Below are 25139 nucleotides of genomic sequence, written 5' to 3'. Positions count from 1 at the left end.
AGATGGTTGTTTCTGTCTGCTGCTTCTGCACTGTGTCTTGGGGGGATAGCTGGTAAAAACCTGTTTCTCTCTTTGTTACAGTCCTGTGGGACTCATGAATGTAGGCCCCACTGGCCACCAGAGCCAGGCGGTCAAGGGGTGTTCCCTGGGCACACAAACCAGGGCACCAGATGTGTGCACAAGGTCCCTTCTGGGCGATACGGGCAACCTGGAGCAAGGCAGAGGGAGAGCAGAGTGTCCACTGGCTCTGGGGTCTCTGGAGAGTATTGCAGTCTGCCCCTTGATGGGTGGTGTATTCGAGGCCTGCCCTTCAGGCTGCAGCTATTAAGATTAGCAAGTAGGTCTCATTCAGGGAAAGACTGGGCATTTCTGTCTGCTGCCTCTGCAACATGCCCTGAGGGGACAGCTGGTTAAGAACTGTTCATACTTTTTTTGTTTTTTGTTTTGGCCTTGCCGTGGCATGCGGGATCGTAGGTCGTAATTCCCCGACCAGGGATCGAATCCGGAGCGCCGGCAATGGGAGCACGGAGCCCTAACCACTGGACTGCCAGGGAATTCCATCGAACTGTTTATATGTTTGTTACAATCCTTTGGGACTCGTGAACAATGTGTGGGCCCCACTGGAGGCCGAAGAAAAATGGTCAAGGGGTGTCCCCTGGGCAGTAGCTGCAAAAACCAGGGTGCCAGACGTGTTGACAAGCTCCTTTCTGGGAGGTACCAGCGACCTGGACCTAAGCAGAGGCAGAGCACAAATATGGTATCTGGGATCTGTGGGGAGTATTGCAGTCAGTCCCTAGATGTAAGTTAAGTTAGGAGACTGCCCCTGAGGCCACAGTTAATTATGATAAGTAATTAGGACTCTTTCAAGGGAGACTGGGTATTTCTGTCTGCTGCCTCTGAGTTAGCCATGGTGAGTCTGCATGGACCCTTTAAGGACTGTCTCATAGTGCACTACAGCCGTACGGGTCTCATGGACATAAGCCTTGTTGGCTTTTTTTCTTTTAATATTTATTTATTTGGCTGCACCGGGTCTTAGTTTGCAGCACACGGGATATCGGTTGTGTCATGCGGGATCTTTAGTTGAGGCATGCGAGATCTAGTTCCCTGACCAGGGATTGAACGCGGACCCCCCGCATAGGGAGCGTGGAGTCTTACCCACTGGACCCCCAGGGAAGTCCCCAAGCCTTGTTGGCTTTCAAAGCGAGATGTTTTGCGGGCCTCTGTCTCCGGTAGAATTCTTTTTTTAAAAAAATTAATTAATTAATTTATTTTTGGCTGCGTTGGGTCTTCGTTGCTGCACGCGGGCTTTCTCTAGTTGTGGTGAGTGGGGGCTGCTCTTCGTTGTGGTGCACGGGCTCTAGGCGTGCGGGCTTCAGTAACTGTGGCACGTGGGCTTAGTAGTTGTGGCTCACGGGCTCTAGAGCGCAGGCTCAGTAGTTGTGGCACACGGGCTGAGTTGCTCCGCGGCATGTGGGATCTCCCCGGACCAGGGCTCGAACCCGTGTCTCCTGCATTGACAGGAGGATTCTTAACCACTGCACCACCAGGGAAGCCCTCTGGTAGAATTCTTCATGTGGGATTCAAACCCTTTTCTCCTCAGGGAGAAGCTGGTAGTTTTGAGTTCCCTCCTGAGCTGTGTGTTGCCACGCCCGGGGTGGGGATTATAGCAACATCCTGTCTCAGTTCCTCCTACCTGTTTCCATGTGTTTTTTTTTTCTTTTCTTCATTTGCCTGATATGCGTAGGAGGCACTCAACTAGCTTCTGAGTTTCTTTCAGAAGGAAGTGTTTTATATGTAGCTATAGGCTTGGTGTGTCTGTGGGAAGAAGTGAGTTCGGGAGACTCGTATGTGGCCATATTGAACTAGAGCTCACAGAAAGTGACTGTTCTTATTTGATATAGGTCAGCTACAGTATACATATGAAAATAAGATTTCTAGTTGAACCTAAAGGTTTAAGAATAATTAGGGGTTTTTTTACATCTTTATTGAAGTATAATTGCTTTACAGTGTTGTGTTAGTTTCTGCTTTATAACAAAGTGAATCAGCTATACGTGTACATATAGCCTCGTATCTCCTCCCTCTTGCGTCTTCCTCCCACCCTCCCTATCCCACCCCTCTAGGTGGACACAAACCACCGAGCTGATCTCCCTGTGCTATGCGGCTGCTTCCCACTAGCCATCTGTTTTATATTTGGTAGTGTACATATGTCCATGCCACTCTCTCACTGCGTCCCAGCTTACCCTTCCCCCTCCCCCTGTTGTCAAGTCCATTCTCTACGTCTGCGTCTTTATTCCTGTCCTGCCCCGAGGTTCTTCAGAACCTTTTTTTTTTTTTAGATTCCATATATATGTGTTAACATACGGTATTTGTATGTTTCTTTCTGACTTACTTCACTCTGTAGGACAGACTGTAGGTCCATCCACCTCACTACAAATAACTCAATTTCGTTTCTTTTTATGGCTGAGTAATATTCCATTGTATATATGTGCCACATCTTCTTTATCTGTTCATCTTTCAGTGGACACTTAGGTTGCTTCCACGTCCTGGCTATTGTAAATAGAGCTGCAGTGAACATTTTGGTACATGACTCTTTTTGAGTTATGGTTTTCTCAGGGTATATGCCCAGTAGTGGGATTGTTGGGTCGTATGGTAGTTCTCTTTTTAGCTTTTTTTTTTTTGCGGTACGCGGGCCTCTCACAGCTGTGGCCTCTCCCGTTGGCGGAGCACAGGCTCCGGACGCGCAGGCTCAGCGGCCATGGCTCACGGGCCCAGCCGCTCCGCGGCATGTGGCATCTTCCCATACCGGGGCACGAACCCGTGTCCCCTGCATTGGCAGGTGGACTCTCAACCACTGCGCCACCAGGGAAGCCCTCTTTTTAGCTTTTTAAGGAACCCCCATATTGTTCTCCATAGTGGCTGTATCAATTTACATTCCCACCAACAGTGCAAGAAGGTTCCCTTTTCTCCACGCCCTCTCCAGCATTTATTGTTTGTAGATTTTTTGATGCTGGCCATTCTGACCGGTGTGAGATGATATCTCATTGTAGTTTTGATTTGCATTTCTCTAATGATTAATGATGTTGAGCATTCTTTCATGTGTTTGCTGGCAATCTGTATACCTTCTTTGGAGAAATGTCTATTTAGGTCTTCTGCCCTTTTTTGGATTGGGTTGTTCCTTTTTTTGATATTGAGCTGCATGAGCTGCTTGTAAATTTTAGAGATTAATCCTTTGTCAATTGCTTCATTTGCAAATATTTTCTCCCAAGAATAATTAGGTTTTAAAAATGTATAGCAAGTGGAGAAACCTTCACGAAGTGATCAAAGTTGACATTACCAAGAATGGGACAGACCATCATTACATATACATGCCTCCTGCTGTGATGTGCTGAGGACAGATCATTGCTTATGTCATATTCTTGCCAAAAACACATAACCTGAGTATAATCCTGTGGACACATCACAGAAACCCAAATTAAGGCACATCCTACAAGTAACTGGCTTGTACTCTTAAAAAATATGTCAAGGTCTTTGAAGACAAAGAAGGGTAGAGAAACTGTTCCAGATCAAAGGAGATTAAAGAGACATGACAATGTCATGAAATTGAGAATTAGATCCTAGAGCAGACTGGGGAAACGCATATAACTATTAAAAAAAATCGTGGCACAATTGACAGTATTTGAATATGGGCTGTGGAGTAGGTGATAGCTTTGTACAATGTTAAATTTAAAAATTTTGAGAACTGTAATGTGGTTATGCAAGAGAATGTCAGTTATTAGGAAATGGACATGAAGTATTTAAGCATAACGGGGCATGACGTCCGAAACTTACTGTCAAAATGGTTCAGAAAGAAAACACTACAGTTGACCCTCGAACGACATGGGTTTACACTGCGTGGGTCTACTTACACGCCGATTTTTTCCAGTAGTAAATACTGTGGGACTACATGATCTGAGGTTGGCTTAATCTACAGATGTGGAGGAACCGCAGATACAGAGGAACTGTATATCTGGCGGGCCAACTATAAGAGTTATACATGGGTTTTCAGCTGTGCGGGGGAGGGGGCGCCCCAACCCTTTTGTTGTGCAAGGGTCAACTGTTGGGGGAGGGGAGGGAGAAAGGAGAGGGTGAGGAAGGAGCGAGAAACTAAATGGGACAAAATGTAAGCAGTTATTGAATCTGGGTAAAGGGAATATGGGGGTTCTTTGTACTATTCTTGGAACTTTTCTGTGAGTTTGAATTATTTCAGAATGAAAACTGTCAGAAGAGCTCAATATTTATCCTGAATATATGTAAAACACAAACACATGCGCGCGCACACACACATGCACACAAGCACGCATAGATAGAATTTAAGTCTAAAGTTACTGTACAGAATCTTCTCTGTATATGAAAGCCACTCTCAAACATCTCCTGTGTTGTCAGATAAGTCCGTGAGATCACAGCAGTCTGAAGCCCAAGGAGCAGTGGAGGATGTGTTTATGGTTCCTACCCTAGTGGCTTTGCTACTGTGGGAAAGAATGCAGTTCACGTCCTTCCTACACTTAATTTGAAGGCAGAGTCTTTGCAAGTGTGCCAGTGCTTGCCTCTGTATTCATTCCGCCATTAGAGCATTGCAGTTTCAGGGAAATCCCATCGCGGCTCCACAGAACGCGTCCATACATGTCCATTAGTCTTGGGGCTTTCCCCCAAACACACATTCTGCTTGGATGCACAACCTGCGCCAGCTTGATGCGTTTTAATTTTTAGCTGAAATGAATCCCTCTCCTCCAGCCTGTGCCTAGTGTGGAAAGGAAAGCCAAATGCCCTCCTCAGAGTGAGACATACACAGTGCTGTGTTAGGTTGAAGCGTTGAAGAGTCCTCAGTTACCTAGTTGAGTGCCATCAAAACAGGCAGCCTGGGCGTTTCAAACAAAAGCAGGCTGGGGGAATGGCACCGGGGAATAAATGATTTATTTAAATAGGATGAAAATTAGTCTTCGTATGTGTGAATTTCAAGGGAAGTCTTTCAGTGTAGTAGCCCCTTAGGTTGGCACCATCACGCCACCCTCAACTTAGTGATTCGTATCAGAGATGCCACACCCATTTAACACCGTTCTTAATCAGCTTGACCATCTCCTATTATTTCCAAAGTCACTAGAATAGGCTGTACCTAGTGGACTTTTGTAATTTCTTTGGCCCTCCAGCATCTGAACCTGTTGAGGAACTCCTCTCTGTGACTCTTGGCGGGAAGCAGAGATAGATGGTCTCTCCCTAGAGGTGTTGACGTTGCTCCTCGTTTTCCTAGCCTCCTTTGCAGCTAGGACAGAAGCAGAGCAGGACAGGGGTGAGGGGATCTCCCTCTGGTGGTGGTCATGACTATGTACGAGAGGGGTGTCCCCCTCAGAACCAGTTCTGAGGCATCATTTTAGGCGTGACTTCTATTCTTCAGACGTCTCCGTAGGTCTGGTACCATTAATAATAATAGAAGTGATAAGCAAAGTGTCAACTGCAAACTGGTTAATTCATATACTTGTTATTACTAAAACAGAAAACAAAAAGACCACTATGACCATTGCTGCATAAAATTACCTCCCGAGCTACAAGTGCTTACCACCTTTGATCCAGAAATCGCCCTTCTAGGAATGTGTCCTACGGATATATTTTTGCACAAGTGAAAGGATGAAATGAGAGATATGTGGTATTGTTTGTCAGAGCAAAAGAGGGAGACCACCCACGTACCCCACCAAAGGGGACCGTTTAAATAATATCCCCCCCCACTGGATTATTAGCTATAAAAAAGCATGAGGAAAGCATTTCATATATTGAAATGAAAAGATCTATTTCAATATAATTAAGGATGGATCTCTTGAGTCCATTCTTAAGTTTAAAAAAAAAACCAAGGTATATAACTGAATGCATAGAATGCTAGCTTGAGTAATAAAAGGAAAAAAAGTAGGAACATATGTTTGTAGTTGCTTATACAATAATGACACTTTGGAAGGAAACACAAGAAATTATTAATATTTACTCAGAGCGCAGTGAGGATGAGGTGGGAATAGGGTAGTCAGTCAGGGTCCTTCTTTTCACTGTTGGGCTTTCTAGATTTTTAAATTTTTTAACGATATGAAAGTTTTGCCTATGCAAAAAAAACAAAACAAAACAAAATACTGCAGTCCAGTCAACACTTTTTTGTACCATAGCTGCGTGCTTTATTGAGATACACAGTAAAGCAGTAAATATAATACAATAGTAAGGCATATATTTGGTGAAGTCTGATATGTTGTGAAAACGCAGTAAAACTGAAGTTTAAAAAAATAATTAGTAAATGTTACAGTGTTGGTGTTAAAACACAATATATTATGATACTCAAGTAAGAACCCAGTACCTGAAAACAAGGACATAACATGCCAGGTGATGTCTATGCTTCAGTTACATTGGTTATGATCTACAGTTTAATACTCGGTGGTTATAAAGAACACGAAACAATGTCCAACTTATGCTTAGAACGTAGCAATAAAGCTCTCAGTTTTTATTCAGATATTTTGACAGACTCACTCCAGAACTAATGTCTAAAAGATAAAAATAAAACAAAAGATTAAAACAAAATTAAGCCCTCTATTTACCTCTGATTTTAGAATGAGACTTAAACTTCTTAGTAGGAAGTAAAGTAACCCCTTGTTTTAAATCACGGTTAAAAAAAAAAATCCTCGGGTAAAGAAAAAGTACAGCGTCACATAAAGGAAAACAATGCAAGACTAAAATCAAATCTTCATGTAATTTGTTACCTTAGAGCTTTGGGTTTTCTTCTGGAAACTATGAACAAAAACGAAAATGGAGGGAAATGTTCTCACAATGGACAGGTGATGAAGCTGTGAAATCAGGTGTGCACAATTATTAGGAACACCCCCAAAACCAAAGTGAGGTAGAAATAGCATGAGAAGCCATGTCTGATGTTAATTATCATTAGTAAAATAAGGAACAAAACCCACTCTCCAAAAGTTAATTACACTTGATGTAAGAGGTAACAGATTTGCGAAATGATAGGTCACACAGTGATTTCTATTGAATGAATGATTAAAAAAAGTGAAAGACTAATAAGATGAAATGAAAGAGTAAAGCTTTTTCCTACCAGTTAGTCCTCTTGAGCGTCCTCCTCTGCTTGAATGATTTATTAATATATTTAACCTGCCTAATCCACCAGAAAGGGTTTGGAGTACCTTTTGGATCATTTAAATCAATTTGCGTTCCCACTTACAAACCTGCCTGGAGTCACTTGTAGAGAAATGCCAAGGAGGGAAACATGACTCATGGGCTTCTGGGTGGATATTGAACAGTACCACGATGCGATGGGGCTACTGTGTTACCCATTTTCACTAAGGGTTTTTTTAAATTAAGTCTTGCGGCATTTACAAACTCATTACAATGGGAGAAAAAAACCTTCAAAAACTGGAAAACCAAGACACCCGCTGCTGTTTGACTGTGAGAAAAGAACAGTTGTAATTATAAAGCTCTCTCTGTGAGGTTATGAACATTCATCCAATCCTTTACGTCAAGAGTGGCCTGCTCCCTCTGAGGGACTGGCTGGGAATCCATAGCCCTCCAGCCCTACCATAGTCCTCCTCCTGCCTGGGACTTAAAAATGCCTTCTGATGCTCTGATTTTCACTGAAGCATCATTAAATTTAAACCGTGGCATTGCCAGCAGCAGGAAGCTGAATACATCAACCAGCGGATGACTCTGACGTAGTAAGTCCTGTGTATTCACTCATATGTCCCTTAAAAAAATTCAGTACTCTAGTTGTCACTGGAAAGTTTAAAATGAGAAACATCTGGAGCCCCAGACAATGTTTTAGTGTGGTAGCTTCCTTCTGGCTTCAGGCTCCAGGGAATATTCATTCTAGACCCAAGCAGGTAAGCCTGGATGACCAGAAGCAATTGCTTTCCATTAGGAAGTGGCAAGAACATTTGAACAAGAAATTTAAAAGGTCTCTTGGAATTTATATCTACTTATCTATATACCCATAGTATTTACATACTTATAGACATATAGATGTGTAACACGAAAACCCACAGCCAGTCCCACTCAGTCAACAATTCCAAAAGAGCGATATGAAGTAGTCATTTGGTGGTGTTAGAGGAAGTCCTATCTTAAATATGCAGGAAAAGAAAAAAAAGCCACGAATCTCGTATGGATATCACGCTAAAAGGATGCAAAACAACGTGCTGCCTCAGTGTTTGTGTGTGTGTGTGTGTGTGTGTGTGTGTGTGTTTGTTTTTAGGGGTTTTTATAAACAACTTTTTTTTTATAAAGCACACTTTAGTTTACAATCTTTCTTTATAACTGTTATAAATTTTTAAACAACCCAAAATGCGTTCCATATAAAGAAATGGCAAGTTATTTAGCTATCAAGATTTTACATGTAGTTTTCTTATAACTTTTTTTGTACAATTGCATAGACGTGTAAAACCTGCCATTGTTAACAAAACAATAACAGACTTAGAAACTACTGAAATCTACAGTATAGTACCACTACCCTTCACAAAAATATAGATTTTTTTTTTTTCTTGTAAACTCTTACTGTCTAATCCTCTTTGTTGTATGAATATTATAAAAACCATGCGGGAATCAGGAGTTGTAAAACATTTATTCTGCCCCTTCTTCATCTGTCATGACTGAAACTAAGGACTCCACCGCTCTGCCCAAATCATCTGCCAGGTGGAAAAGGCTTCCTACATCGTGTCCTGGAAAACAAAGAGAAAGACAGACTTGACACAAGGTGTAGTTGTCATCACCCCGACTCTTTGTCATTTGGGAAATCATCCCCCGTTTCTAGGTGAAGACAACACAGAAGCTGCGTCGAGGGGATACACAACAGGGTTTGGTTTTTCACCAGTTTTCCAGGAAGAAGCAAAGCCTTGTTAATGACGCCATTCCACACTGTTAGTATCCAGCCTCATATTGGATCAGGCTCCTAGTATCACATAAATGGAAAAAAGTCAGACTGCGCTCGTCTTCCCCATGTAAATATATACCAAAAGGCTTCCATGGATAAGCACAAGATTCCTGTCATAACAGGAACAATTCGTGACGGGATGTATCTTTTCCACCTTGCTGTGGGAGATTATTTACTATGTACTTGTGTTAAAGATTATTTTACTATCAAACAACCATCACCATAACTATGACCACCACCACTGCCGCCACTCTCCTCCATCACCGTTAGCATCGCTACCATCACGGCCATCACTACGTGTGAAATCTTCATCTCAAGGCTGTTACAAGCTGTTGGCTCACGTCTAAGGCTATGGCGGAGGTGACTTTTCTCTCTGCTTTTACTTGAGTTGAAAGAGAAACTCTTGATTTGACCTTAGTATACACTATTAACATTTGAATTAGGAAGCTTCAGGAAAAAAAAATTACTTTTCATTCCAGATTACTCAAGAGCCTCATTGTAAGATGACCCACATGTATAGCATGGATTTGGGTAGCCTCTGAATCCATTTTTGATCTCCTACTCAATGAGGGTTAACTATCAGAATAGCCTTCTAATAATAATATGACATGACCTATCATTAATCCCCCAGCGTGGAGCATAAGAACAGCACAATGTCTCTGGGTACTTTGTGGCAAAATTCAGATCTAGAGTAAGATAATTTGAGACACACTTTATGACTTGCCTCGTCATGTATGTCCCATGTTTTTATATGGCTAAGTTTAATTCTTGGACATTAGGAAATCATTCCACTATTCAAGTACTGCCTTTGAAACTAAAAATGCTTTACCAGGCTATTACTACCTTGCCACGTATCAACTTTACAGAGTCCCATAATAATTGTTAAAATCCCTATAAACATTAAAGATAGACTAGGGCAGGTATTCTTTTCTAATATTTATTTCAAGAGACATATCGTTTTTAAGTATATGAAGGGATCTGAAGAGGACTCGTAGGCAGGCACTTAAACAGCGATGGCACCAGGTCAAGTTAAGACTTAACTTTTATGCCGTTCAGCCATTTTTATTAAGGTGACCAAGTTTGTAACTCTCTTTGAGCTTTATTAGTGCAGAAAGTTTCAACGAGGACTAATTATGCTTTAAAAGATCACTCTGGATTTTGGCTGGGGCTGCACACATAAAACCTTTTAACAAAGCATATGTACTATGCCTAGAGTGGGCCAGTAGTTTGGCAGCCCTCAGTGAAGAACAGAAATCATCTTTGGCTTTTCTAAACCATAAAAACCACAGGAAGCCATAGTGGGTCCTTTGCTACTCCTCAGAGCACGAATATCTAACTGATGCCACCAAGTTAGAGGGCTTCCCTTGTATCTACTTTCGACTGCCCAGCAACCCTGGGAAATCTGTACAGTTATTCCTGTGTAACTGAAAATAGATGGACTAACCACACGTTTTGAATTGCTTGCAATCTTAACAGCAATTAATAAAACCAGTAAAAACAAACCCCAAGACTCTTACACCCTGATACCTAGATATAATTCCAACGATTCCTCACATCTATACTATAGTATAGTCCTCCTGGTAGCTAGAAAATGTATTACAAAACATAAAACAGGGAAGAAACCATTTTTTTTCTCCATCAGCTTATTGACAATAATCAAAGAGTGCCTATTTTAGACTGTGCTAGGAGATGCAGACTGCAGTTCAAAAGATAATGAAGACAAGTAAATGCATTTATAGATTATATAGCCAAGTGGTGCTTTTCTATTCCTCAAAGTGGTGTTCGGTTACTAACTGGAAGGAAAATTCTTGAGTCTCTTAAGAGGCATAAGTTCTAGGGGTATCTGCTATTTAAAAAGTTACCAGGTCAGAGGTTCATGGTTGTTTTTGAAAATTTAATTAATTAATTTATTTTTGGCTACGTTGGGTCTTCGTTGCCGCACGCGGGCTTTCTCCAGTCGCGGAGAGCGGGGGCTACTCTTCGTTGAGGTGCGCGGGCTTCTCATTGCAGTGGCTTCTCTTGTTGCGGAGCACGGGCTCTAGGGATGTGGGCTTCGGTAGTTGCAGCATGCGGGCTCAGTAGTTGTGGCGCACGGGCTTAGTTGCTCCGCGGCATGTGGGATCTTCCCGGACCAGGGCTCGAACCCGTGTCCCCTGCATTGGGAGGCGGATTCTTAACCACTGCGCCACTAGGGAAGTCTCAGGTTCATGATTCTTAATACACCATACCTACTCCCACAAAATGTTAGGTAGCCTTTAACCTGTCCAGACGGTTAAATGTTCACAATTGACCTCATGGCCATCCCTATGCTAGAAAAATGAACGTTCTGAGTCACCCCACCATATCTGTATGATGCCTTTCATTACTTTGTTTACAAATACCTGCTTCATCAGAATAACAATTCGAGTGTTTTCCATGGAGGTTTTCCTTAGAGGCAGAAAAAAAAAAAAATTCTATCTCTTTGACTAAATACTGCTCCAAAGAATCATACACCTCAACCCGCTGGAGGCATAGAACCACACACAGATGATAGGGAATTGGGACACAGAAAATAGATTTGTATCCTGCTTCTGTTATCCGTGCGTGTAAGGCAGAACATTAGTGAGATCATTAATTTTACCTGACAGATTTTTCTAAAGTCAAAATGAAAATCTTGTGCGATGAGCACGAGAGGCCCTGGAAAACAGGCAGGATGCAGGCATCTGCGATTAGCTTCAGGCACAAGTAGACACAAAAATACGTCTATAGACGTACTTAATCCATTCTTAAGCAACGACTGTTGAAGAGAAAGGCACTGTGCGTTTAACATTAGGGTAGTTGTATGTTTTTCCAAGTTGGTGCAAAGTGCGACATGTGGACTCTCACGTGCCACCTCTGCCTCAGGGAGTTGTTCGCTGCAGTGATTGGAATTGAGACTTCCTGGCAGAGACCCAAGACCTCAATAGCAATCTGGCACTCTTTTTTCTTTTTTAAAAAAAATACCGTTCCCAAAGAAATGGTGAGCACCCAGTTGGCCAAAGCAAAGCCAGAATACCGCAGTGAGATGTGCTTTTCTTCTCTGTAATTTAATCTTTGAGAAAATATCTGGTCTACTGTACATCTGGGGTATTTTCATAGCATTAAAAAAGATCACTATTGTTTGGATTCCGTGGCTTTCTGAAAACTTATCTGACTACAATATACCTCAGGTAGTATAGTTTCCACATGCCTGTGTGACTTCAATTATATGTGCTGGCCTTTTCTAAAATGCGTTTATGAGAGACACATGTTTAGGGTGGTTAAAAATATGGTGCAACTTTTTACCACAAGTGAAAATAAATTTTAAGGGGCACTTACCATCAGAATGAACCCAAGATGTCTCACATAAGAAGGCAAACCATCAGGAGCATTCAATGCTTGACCGATTCAGGTTTCCCGTTTCTCCTCCCAGCCCACCGCTCCCTCCCTTGGACCCCACAAGCCTTGGAAGGGAGCAGTGGTGTAGACACACTGAAGGATTGTTCGGTGGATTAGACCTGCATGGCATGGCACTGGCAGAACTTCCAGTATGATGTTTAAATCAGTCAGTGGCTACTCCTGTCCATCTGTTGCTAAGGATCCAGAACCTTCTCATATAAGGACTCCCCACCCGTCCAACCTGTCTCCCACAACAGTACACGCTATTGCCATCCATGGGAGAGCTTTCCTTCTTGCGTCCTTCATACTAAACTCTTGGTAAGGACAATCTTGTTCCACGTGGGCTGTCACTCAACACTTTGTCATCCGATGTCATTTCGTTAGGTAATTCAATGTTTAGCTAATATCTCTGGTAGAACAGAAGTGTGAAGCAGCTTTTACTGTGAAACCCCAGACCACATTCAGTGATAATGCTGTACCCTACCTATAAAAGGCATTAAAAAAATCCCTCACGACTCCAAGATTCACTTTTTATCCCTAATTGGTTATTGTTCTATCTGGCTCCAAATGCCAAGTAAAGGGAAAAAGCATCCTCCGAAGGGCAAGTTGAGATGACATACGCTTTTCACACACCATCTTCTAAGTGGCAGTAAAGCACACAGTTAAGAGTGTGGCTCTGCACCCAGACTGCCTGGATTCAAATCCTGGCTCTGTCACCTTGGACACATTGCTTACCCTTTCGTTGACTCAGTTTCCTTATCTGTAAAATGGGGTTAATAAGAGTACCTACCTCATAGACTTGTCCTGAAGATGACATAATGAAAAAGATGGCAAGTGCTTAGAAAAGTCCTTGGCACACAGTAAGTGCTCAAAAAAATGTTAGCTCGAGTGGGAAAGAAAGAGTGTAGGCACCAGGAAAAAGAAAACAAAACCAAAATGAAGTCATCCCTGAAGAATAAAAACCAAGGGCACCGGCAGGAAATGCCAGGGTCCCGGAAGTAGAAGGAAGCTTTATGACTCATCAGTTGTGTTCGAGGCTAAATGTATTTTGAAGATTTTGTTTGTGTTGCAAATGGCAACAGATGCTGAACTTCAGGATTCCAACCTAGGGACTGCAAAGGGTTGCCATTTAAAAGAGATTCCTGTTCCCCCAACCCCTGGTCCTGTTGTCATGGTGATGACAATGACAGTGAACATTGGAGGAATGTTCCTCATAAGCTGCAAGCGGAGAGGTGACTACCATCCTTACATGATGACACGTGTAATACACACATGGGCGTGCACACACACAATTCTTACACAAACGCCAAACATAGAAAGCGGGATGAGACAGACAGAAGCCATGGCTGTGAGCCTGAATCTCACTAACCTCTCTCATTGGCTTCCCAGGGGTATTTCTTCCTTTAACAATAGAGAGAGGAAGAGGCAGAGATATCAGAAAGGAAAAAAAAAAAAAAAGCATAAATATACAGTTTCATACCAATTTGCTTCTTTTACCAAACAAATGTTGAGATGACAATTCATTTATCCCCTTCTGGAAAAAAAATAAAAACAAACAAAAAAAACCCAAAAGACACATCCAGTCAAATAACCTTTACATACACTTAAAGTCGGTGTAAACAGATAACATGATCCAGGAGACATCACTTATAGAATCCATAGAGCTCACACGTTCAACTGGATGAAAGCTGGCACAGCATAGAAATCTGACAAATCGAGCATTGTTTTCAAGGGCAACTGTAGAATCTCAAGTTTACTGTCCAAAAAAATCTCAGAATCTCTTTATTGTCCACTTGACAACCAACACACCAAAACAAACAGTAGTTGGTTTCAGGTGCCAAAAATCGGCACTCCAAATGCGAGGTAGAACACCGCATAGAGGCTAGACTCCATCCTCTTGGGAGAAGCTGTTCTATCTGTTAGAAGCTGAGCATGTCCATGATGGGACTGGGGGCACCGGAGAAAATTGAAACAAAGCGGGAAGGAGATAAGTCCCACTTATGGGCAAGCCACGGAGCCAGATTCAGGAATGAGTCTTCACCTTCCTCGTCATGATTCCACAGATACCAGGAGCCTTGGGGGTCAGCCAAAGACCCTCTGGCCTTGTTTGTTTTATAGAATCCTATATCTGTATGCAGTTATTTATTTTTGAAAAGCAGGTTCTGATGAGAAAGTTTTTCTACGCTAATATTTGTAAGCGGACAGAAAATTAGGGACTGCTGACCATACCTGGCATGTCTTGGGCACGCAATTTCCGGGGTCTCCAAAGGGAAATACTGGTTTTCAAACTTTGGCTTTCGCATTGGGCCACTTCCTACAACATTCTTATCTGCCATCCAGTATTTAGAGCAGATACAAGCAGAGCTGTGAGAGATCTTGTGCAGCATCTCCCTTTCCCCTGACACACTCCAAGAAGACCTACGACCCCCCTGAAGCAATCTGAGTACTAGTCTAGAACGAAGAGGTATTGAGCTACTAATCCAAAAGAAACTTCTTACAACTCAAGTTTAGGGTTTAAAACTTCTGGTGTACCTTTGAAGGTTTTCTAAGTATGACCCTCCCCCTGCCTTTGCCTTCTTTCTGAGTTGTCCTGAGTCAGAGATTTCTTGGGGATACGGAAACTGCATGCTTGACGATGTAAGAAACATGGTCAAGGTATCCATGATGCTCCTCAAACCAGGAGAAAGAGAGAGGTGCTCCTCAGTTGTGGGTGTTCCCAGTGGTAGGCCCATACCAGACAATGGGGAAAAGGGAGGGGGGAGAGCAGCATTTCATCCTTGATGGTGCACGCCAACCCCAGCGTGAATTAGTCATCCATTCTTTTTCACTTCATTAGCAACATTTAAAAAATTTCTTGTACTTCACGGTTATACTGTCTGGTGGTAGAATGAATTCTCCTCCCCTGCAAGACTGTGAGCTCCCTGAAGGCGGGGTCCACATGTCGCTCACCTACCTCTCTCTCCCTGATACCTCTACTACACCTCGACGCTACGGGTATTTGGTAAATGCTGGCTGAACTAAATGAGGCAGCCGCTAGGTCATGGCCAAGAGTCCTTTGATGATTTAGGCAACTTGGCCTTGCCTGCGATCCTTTAGCTTGGATGCCAAGGGCTTGTAGCTGCGTCTGGCTTGTAACTTGGGCCTATTTTTCTCTTCCTTTTTTTTAAAAAATTGAAGTATAGTTGATTTACAATGTTAGTTTCAGGTGTACAGCAAAGTGATTCAGTTTTATATATATATATATATATTTTTTTTTTTCTTTTCTTTTCTTTTTCCGATCCTTTTCCCTGATAGGTTATTACAAAATATTGAGTGTAGTTCCCTGTACTATACGGTAGGTCCTTGACTGGGGTCTATTTTTAAAACCTCAGAACCTTAGGAAGGACAGTGTTGTTAGAAAGCAATGTGATTTTAGCTTTAGAATGTAATTACGGTTCCTAGAATGATAAAGGTTATGTACCTTTATTAATTCTTCAACAAGGCCTGTTCAGAGCTCAGTATCAACTGGTCACTGTTGAAGATGAAGCACATGATTTGGGTTTTATTTCAGGTACTTCTTCAGAAACCATGTTTTCTGTAAAATGGACCTCCCAGAGCTATGTGATCCCTGACCTCTTTCAAAATTCTCCCTCGCCACTTGGGTTCCAATGTGCTCATTAGCATAGTACGAAGGGAGGTCCGCTTCTTGTTTCAAAAGAGTTAAATGTTTTCTATTTGTATCAGAAATACTTTCTACGCTGACAAAATAGAGGCTCGCTGGTTGCACCATTAAAAACAAATTCTTTACCAATAAATAGAGTACCAAATAAAAGTTTTACGTGAAAAACACATTCTTTGGAAATGAGTCTCCTTAGACCTTCATTTAGGGGGTCCATCTGGCAATGCACTATGCTGTCAGGAAATGAATCAAGAGAAACAGGAAGTGTGCTGGGGAGTCCTGAGTCTAAAGAAAGGGCTTGGTCAGGTCTGGAGAAGTCTCATTTCCTCAGGCAGTACGAACTTGAGAGGATTGGCTGTAATTCATTATTCACAGTCAGAATCGCAGGACGTTACTGTTTCTGGGTATCTTTATGAGCTTCTTTATCTCAGTTCACTGACTTTTTTAAGAAGTTAGGGACTAATGAGTCCCTTTTTAGGACTTCTGTTTCATTACAAGTGAAAGAAGATTGAAATGGCTATACTTTATTGAAAATGCAGGATCTTTTGGTGAAGACGGATATAAACGCATAAATCAATTCAAAAGCACAGTTTTCTTGAGCTGAAAGTTGACCAGCACTGAAATCTGTGACTGTATATATGTGATGAGCTAGAGTGGACAACAATTTAATGATGTAAAGTCGGGGTTGGCACATTTTCTCCGTAAAGGGCCAGATAGTTAAATACTTTGGGCTTTGCCAGTCACACAGTCTCCGTAGCGGCTCTTCACAACTACCCTGCCACAACTACTCTGCCCTTGGAGTGAGAAAGCCCCCCGTAGACAATATGTAAATGAATGGGGGTGGCTGTGTTATGATGGAACCTTATTTATAAAGATTTGGCCCGTGGACTGCAGTTTGCCGGCCCCTGGTGTAAAGGAGCAACAGCTCAAATCCTTTCTGGAAGCCGAGAGGAAAGGGAAGGGAGCCTGCAAGGGGGGCCGGGATGCTTCCATCTGTCTTTGTTCTTTATGTTGCTTTTCCATAAAAGAGTCACGGACAAGACTTGAATTTTAGAAGATGGCAGGTTTTGCAAAGCCGTTGGCTTTCTAATTTAGAGGCATTTAACAGAATGCATGTGGCCTTATTTAGGAGGGGAGAGTATGAGAGGGAGAGGATGGCGTGGGCCGTTGGGGATAAAAATAATGTGGCACAGGTCAGCAGGTAAGAGATTATACGGGCAGCGGCAATACCCGCGTAACAGTGCTAACTGCTTCCTGAGTTCTCTTACCTGCACTAAGAGCTCATCTTGGATCCTATCATTAATCAATGTACAGTGGCACCTAATTTTTACAGAGACCAATACCGTGCCCCTCACTAGCGAAGCGTTTTCTTTCAGGAACGCACACGCGTCGAACAAACTCTTAGTTAGACTGCGAAATGATCAGAGACGTATGGACAAATCGCTTAAAGAGTTGATTTTAAAACGATGTTTGTTGTTCGTTCTACCCATGTAGCCTCCCTACAGAATAATGGTGGAGATTTCGAAAGTGTCCTGTGGTAGATAATGCCTTTTATTACAGTGGAATTCAACTTCTACATCTATTTATAGACAGAGGGGGAGATTATATAGGTAGATTAAATAGGTTAGATCGAAATTGGCTAACATTCTGTGTTTAATGTACACCAAGGCCCTCAAGCTCCTCAGGTGGTTGTGAATAACTAACGAGAGCTAGAGATTCATCAGAAAAGATAGGCTCGCAAAGCTAAACAGGCACACATTCACGCCTCGAACTCCCTGCGGTTTATAGTGGCTACGAGGCAGGCTACTGCTGGCTATCACTTGATCACTAAGCGGAGAAGCGTGCAGCCTCCTTTATTAATTTGTATAACAGTTTAGCAAGGCCATCAAGATAAGAGCTGAAGCCTAGAAGCCTAATTGAACCTGCGGAAGAGCCATGAACGAGGCTCTTCACTTCTTTGGGCATCCAGGTACTTCTCGTGGAAATGAAAGGTGAAGATTAGCTGATACCTGAAGACTTAGCACTGAGTCAAAAATTGTGGGAAAGGGTAACAAAAAAGTTGTGAATTTAAAGTACACAAGACCTCCCCTATCTATATGCTTTATATTTATGAAAAACATAATATTGAAAAAACGTCTTTTCCTCTGTGGGCGATTATCTAGCAGGGTTAAGTAAACCAGGAGGTGGTATTTAATAGCACATTTCCACTAAATGTCAGACCTCTGGCTCTAACATCTGTTTTAAGTTACTAAAACAGCTGTCCGAAACAGCTGTAGCAAGCATGAACTTCTTTTTTCGTAACACCAACAATGGGAACGTGGATGCAGACTTAGATGGAAAATACAGTGTTCTCTAAGATACTAGCAAGGCCTTGGCAGAAACTTCCGTGGTAAAACTTTTAAACTATAATTTCTGTCAAAAAGATATTCACCAAAAAAAAAAAATCCAGTGTCATTATAAATAAAAAGAATCAAATAATAGTAACAGCAAACTGAAAAAAAAAAAAAAATTCACCTGGGCACGGAAAACTGAGATCAGTTAGGTCAGTATTTTTAAACAACTGGATCAGAAAATCAATATAGTGGGTTGCAGCCAGCATTTTATTTTTAAATAAAGAAAACAGAGAAACAGTGCGAATTATACGTAGTAAAGAAAGTACTGTTTCATGAAACTTCTGATCTTTGTATGTATACGTGACTATATACATATGTGTGGTGTATATATGGTGGGTACATACATATTTGTGTGTACATACATATGCAAATAACTTGTTTTATATCTTTACCCCGGTTTAAGACGTAAAATGTTTCTCTTATTATGGATAATGGTCAGAAAAGGTCAAAAGCCACGGTTTTGAACATCAAAGATATTAAGATGAACTTTCAAGACCCTTCCAATTTGGGAGAGTCTCTAATCCTGAGACGTTAAGAATCTCAAGATTTTTGGCTGAATATCAACTTAACATACCTACTAATTGGTAAGATATTCCCATTAAATCCTACTATATATATATATATATATATATATATATATATATACACACACACACATATATATGTATATATATATTCTCCATTCTTTCAAAATGAATAAATGCCTTTAGTTAGAAATAAAGCATCCAAAAAAACCACTGTTTAAAAATTTTTATTTTTTGTGGGGAAGCAGAGAAGAACAGCTTTATTGCAGGGCGCCAGCAAGGAGTCCGGGGCAGCTACTGCTTAAAAGACCCTGAAACTCCCCGAAGGCTTTCAGGGAAGGGTTTATAAAGACAGTGTGAGGCAGGGGGTTGTGGGGTGTGTGATCAGCTCATGAACACTCTTCTGACTGGTCGGTGGTGAGGTAATTGGGAGTCGGCATCGTCAACCTCTGGTTCCAACCCGTCTGGGGTCTACGTGCTTGAAAAACCACTTTTTAGAGTGCATCGACGATCAGCCTATTTTTACAATGACAGGACTTTTTATCCATCTAAACGTATGGAGAGATAGGTGTGACATTGTGATTTATGAGAGGAAATATATATTTAGTCTTCGTCCCCCTTCCAGGCACAGCGCTCCTAAAACCCTTGGAATGTCCTGTGATGAGCAGCGGCAAGGTGTCTTTTGTTACGTTACCAAGGTGACTTCTGGAAAGCACCTAAGGATGGGGGCTGCTCGCCAGGGGAGCCAACCAAGTGATCAGAGGGTTGGAACTTTTCACTCCTACCCCCTGATGTCCAGGGAGAGGAGAGGGGCTGGAGATTGAGTTCAGTCACCAGTGGCCGAGGATTTAATCATTCATGCCCACGTAATGAAGCCTCCTTATAAACCCAAAAGGACAGGGTTAGGAGAGCTTCCGGGTTGGTGAACACGTGGAGATGTGGTGAGAGTGGTGTGCCCAGAGAGGGCATGGAAGCTCTGCACCCTTTCCCCACGCCTTGCCCTACGCATCCCATCCATCTGGCTGTTTCTGAGTTAGACCCTTTTATAAGAAACCAGTGATCTAGTAAGCAAAATGTTTCTCTGAGTTCTGTGCCCTGCTCGAGCAAATTAATTGAACCCAAAGAGGGGGTTGTTGGAATCTCTAGTCTATAGCCAGTGGGTCAGAAGCCCAGCTAACAACCTGGAGTTAAGATTGGCATTCTGAAGTAGGAGGGGAGGGGCAGTCTTGTGGGACTGAGACCTTAACCGGTGGAATCGGATCCTGTCTCTGGGTAGAGAGAGTCAGAATCCAGGTGAACTGTAGGACACCCAGCTGGTACATGAGAATTGTTTGGTGGTGTGGGAAAAGAACCCCACACATTGGAGTTGGGTGCAGAATCATAAGGGGCCTATGATAAGGTATAATTTGGTAGGAAGTAGAAGAGAAAATGTCAAGGTCACAGCATCACAGGAAGACCAGCCAGCTCTCCTAGCACCTTATCTACTCTCGTCATGTGGATGTTGTTTGTTTGTTTATTTGATTGTTTTCTTCAGGAAAATGAATGAATTCTCTCGGGCCACCAGGGTACTACTGAGTAAGTAGGAACTTGGCTGATGGAACGGGTATCAGACAAATCCTGCTTATTCCCTATTTGAGAACTCAAATTAGCACTCAGGGGATGATACGCTTCCATAAGCACTAATTTAGTAAACACTACCCAGGTGGCCTGAATAGAGTTTCCTGGGTTCTCCATATAAGTAAATTAACATCAGACAAGTAAATACAACATCAGAGAGGCTGACTGCCGAATACCGTATCAGAGGAGGTATACTTCTGAGCTTTCATACCCACGTGGTATCTAGCTTCAAGGAGTCGAGAAGGGGGATGCCGGGAGAGGCTGCAAAGATCTCACCTTCAGATGCGTAGGATGGCCCAGAGACCCAGTACAGAAAAGCTGCCGCTGGGGAAACAGAGCCACGAGCCCTGCTGTGGCCTCTCCTCTGATACTCTAGTTGTTCAGATGCGAAAGAAATGCCCAGGGCTGCCACTGACTTCCCACAGAGCGGGTAAACAACCTTTCGGGTCAAGGAGCAGGGAGGAGGCGCGTGTCTATGACCTTCAAGGGGAAGCTTGGGTTCAGTGAAATGTGTGTGAGATGCGGGGCCCAAAGTTCTGGCCCCATGAGTAGCTGTGTGATCTTGAGGAAGACACTTGCTCTGCTTGAGGCTAAGCCATTCCTATTTATCTAGAAGGGGGGTTTCTAGGATCCTCTCACGTCACAGACGTCTCCATTACAGCAGTAATACTACTGCGCCGTGGTATGAACTTCTCGGGAAGGCTGCATCCCCGACTGACCGTAAGCAACCTGACGGCAAAGAACTTGGCATTTCTACTTTGCATCCCTGACATCTCCGCCGGTACATAGTAGGTGCTAGCAAAAGCTGGCAGGATCAAGGTGAATGTGTTTGATTTACGTCAAACCAGCATGTGGTCTTCTCATTATGAATCATGGCATTTTGGGAGAGGAGGCAGTGGAGATAGGATGGAGAAGAGGCTGGCAGGTGTGGGATAAGGAGGTGGGTGGAAGACAGAAGACTTTTTATCTGTTAAAATCAACACATCAGAGGCGCTCAGCGGTGAAAAGATGGCTGGTGCAGACATTTAAAATTAGCTTCCCCTGACGGTTCCTTAGCAACGCTCTATCAGAACATTATTGCTTTTAATGTGCACCACACAACGTTCACTCGCACATGAAATAGCTGGGAAATGGCCATTGTTAACTGACACCGAACAAAAAGATAGGAACAACACAGGACTCAAAACAGCCTCCTCATTGCCCTTATGGAGAGGGGCAAACAGCCAGATTCTCGGCCGCCCTTCCCTCCCTGGCAGCCCATTAGGGGTGCCAATCACTGGCCGCAAAGCCTTGTGCTTCCCCCCCCCACCACCACCCTTGGTTCTCTAGCATATCCCTCTATTTGCTCACAGGTGACTGCTGCCATTCTTTTTTTAATTGAAGTATAACTGACATACACCATTATATTAGTGTCAGGTGTACAACCTAGTGATTTGACATTTGTATGCACTGTGACATGATCACCCGATAGGTCTATTTACCGTCTGTCCCCATACAAATGTACAGTGTTTTTTCTCTTGTGATGAGAACCCTGAAGATTTTCTTTCTTAGCAACTTGCACACTTGGAATACAGTATTATTGAGTCGAGCGCCCATGCTGTCTGCCATTCTTTTTATTCATTGAAGGGGGTGGGTCAGTGACCTGCTTTATGTTAGGGCAGTGAACCACTAGAAATAGTCCAAAACACTAACAGTAGCAGCAAAGGAGCTCCTTGGATGAAGTAAGGCATCTGAAGCTCATACTGGCTGGTAGGAAAATTCAGTGCGGTAAAACGCTGTATTTTTGGTATGAGGGGCAAAATACTCAAAGTCAAAGTGATGGGAAAAATCATTTTAATGTTCAATAATATTAATATTCAGATATATTAACATTTAAATTAAATAATATTAGTGTCTTTCTTTGTGAAAATTGTATTCTATCTATGCAAGTGAAAGAAGTAACGAACTAGTACACAGAGATTTAATTGTACTTATGTGTAAGTGATGGGGTAAGACACAGTTTTCAAATATACATAAAAGGCATGAGATTGCAAGCCCGAGTTCCCACCACCACTGTACGCTAGGCCTCTCGCAGACCTCGCTGTATCACGTAGCAGCGGTACGTCCCTGGCAAAGGCACCATCAGGGCATTCATTTCCTCGTCTGTAAAAGTCACTTGATAACTGCTCTTAAGTAAAAGCTATCTCATAATTAACTCTTCAGACTAATGTGCCAAGCAAGGAAGATATGGATACTTTATAAACATAAGTTACTATTCTTATTTCTAGAAACACCTTGATCACACAGGTATTTGAATTGGAAATACTCCAAACCAGAAATTCACACTCGAAGACAAAATCTTCTCCCGGTGACCCCAAACTGGCATTCTGTCAGCACCTGTTTATGTAAACGTGGAAACTACACAGGCTAGTTGGGTATGGAAACGAGTGGCCTACTTCCAGGAAGTTTGAGTGACTTCTGGGTACTGGCGCTTACCTCTCGAACTAGGGAAGGAGTTGTTGAGTTGCTCCATCACTTCTTCTAACCCTGTGCTTGTGTCCTGGGGAGGACCGAGAAGATCGTCCTCGCCTTAACGAAAGCAAACACAAACAACGGCAAATTACACTTGAGAAAATACAGATACCAGAGAAAAGTTTCACGACACCATTTAAAAATCCATTATTAATTCATTTTCACTCCTTCACCAATAACACAAATAAAAATAACCCCTCAAGCTTAATAAGTAGGGACCAGTTCCTTCACGGGAAAAAGAATCTCATGCACGGATTTATCTACGTCATTATCTTTGGAAAAGAAAACTGTGTATCTGCTTAGAAGTTAAAGTCGCCCTAAGTTTCTTATGCCCCATTAACAAACGTGAAATGTTTTTCTTTGTAATTAAAAGATGATTATCGCACACTTGCAGCGTGTCTCTTCAACACCAGAGAAGCACGTGACATTTTGCACTCACTTTAGGAAGGTAAGGAGTGGAGACACTGAGGTATTTTTTCCATTCTTTACTGTGACATTTCACAAGAAATACAGAGAAAACTCAAGTACCTTTAAAGTCCAATGTAATAGGGAGAAATGAAAGTTGTATGTGCCCTACATAGGAAATGAAATATTGATATCCTAAGGACTGTGTATATGGACATACTGGGAAGTTATGTTCCTTTCCTATTTGTTCCATGGGGTTACTTCTTCATAATTATGTTTTTAGAGGCTTACAAAGGGAAACTTTTTAACAAAAATTTTGAGCATTTGTTTATGTGAGGAGAGAAGGATGATTTGGAAGGAAGGGAGTTTAGGGATGGATGGTTTTCTTCTGGGGATGGGAGTCTCCTTGTAGGTTTTGTTGATCTGTGTCTCGACTGTTTACTCATGTGTCAAAGAAATACACCTCAAACAGCATTTGCAGTAAGGGAGAAATTTCTTAAGTGCAAACAAAGTTGTTTTGAACTTTGAAGGTCCTTTGAAACTAATTTTTCATAACATTCACTCTTCCAACAGTGAAAATAACTTCTTTTCAAGCTCTGTTTGTTGAGCACATTGTCACTTCCATTTAAAACAAGACCTTGCTTCAGCAGATCAACAAAAATATACACGCTTAAGGGGTTGACAACCTCTGGTTCACGTGTGACTTGAAAATGACTGGGGAGCCAGTGATGTAATGACTTAAATATGCCTGTCGTTTCCTTTGGTCTATGTATGCCACTTGGATTTTCATCTCTGATTATAATCCCGCATTTATTACCAAGTGTTCATCCTTCTCTCTTAAAGCACAAGCTAAAAGAATCCTTGGCAGTGCTCACCATTTAGACAGAATCCTATCCTAGGTGGATGTGAGGCTGTATACCATTATTAGAAAGGAGGGCTAAGGACCTGGGGTAGACAGAACCCCTCTGATTCTCCTGGTAACATACCATAGGAACCCTCTTTGAAGTACTAAGGACAGGAAATGATTGCTATTCAGGTTATAAGGCGAAAAGGAAGTTAGATTATCTATCTGTCCATCCACATGCACATACTACTTGCTGATATTTATGCCTTTAGAAATGAAAAAATGAAATGCAGCATCTTTAGTTTCTTTTTGCCTGTGGGTTTTAAAATTTTACTTATTTATTTAATTAATTTAATTTAATTAATTTATTTTTGGCTGCGCTGGGCCTTCGTTGCTGCGTGCGGGCTTCCTCTAGTTGCAGCGAGCAGGGGCTACTCTTCGCTGTGGTGCGTGGGCTTCTCATCGCGGTGCCTTCCCTTGTTGCGAGCACGCGCTCTAGGTGCGTGGGCTTCAGTAGTTGTGGCACGCGGGCTCTAGAGCGCAGGCTCGTAGTTGTGGCGCACGGGCTTAGTTGCTCCCCGGCATGCGGTAACTTCCCGGACCCGGGCTCGAACCCGTGTCCCCTGAATTGGCAGGCGGATTCTTAACCACTGTGCCACCAGGGAAGCCCCTTGCCCGTGGTTTTAAACTACCATCATCTGGAAAGGATGGAATGAATGAAATATTGCCAGAAGGAACAGGATGCTGACAGCTGCAGGGTTGATTACATTTCTGTTCTGTTACCGATGCAAAATTTTGCCGAATTGGGGAACACGAGGCATTTTTAATGGTGTCAAGTCCACTTTAGTGACAGTATGCC

At 42.5% G+C, this 25139-nt stretch overlaps 1 protein-coding gene across 3 annotated transcripts in view; it reads right to left on the bottom strand.

Moving 5' to 3' along the window:
- Positions 1-6119: 6119 nt before the first annotated feature.
- DMD (dystrophin) overlaps positions 6120-25139 on the bottom strand; it is a 151915-nt gene continuing 132895 nt past the window's right edge. The window contains exons 16-18 of one of the 3 annotated variants that reach the window (XM_022562112.2): positions 22996-23088; positions 13698-13729; positions 6120-8720 (exon numbers count right to left, since the gene is read on the bottom strand). In XM_022562112.2, coding sequence (XP_022417820.1) covers positions 8709-8720; positions 13698-13729; positions 22996-23088 — 137 coding nt within the window. In that variant the 3' untranslated portion in view covers positions 6120-8708. Of the gene's footprint in view, positions 13730-22995; positions 23089-25139 lie in introns of all 3 variants that reach the window. The other 2 variants (XM_022562110.2, XM_089904641.1) reach the window with 2 other exon arrangements.

This window comes from Delphinapterus leucas, chromosome X (genome assembly GCF_059928025.1).
Source record: "Delphinapterus leucas isolate spDelLeu-1000000601 "Yukka" chromosome X, BTC_Dleu_Yukka2, whole genome shotgun sequence".
Classification (NCBI taxonomy): Eukaryota; Metazoa; Chordata; class Mammalia; order Artiodactyla; family Monodontidae; genus Delphinapterus; species Delphinapterus leucas.
This window is presented reverse-complemented; position numbering and strand designations above follow the sequence as displayed.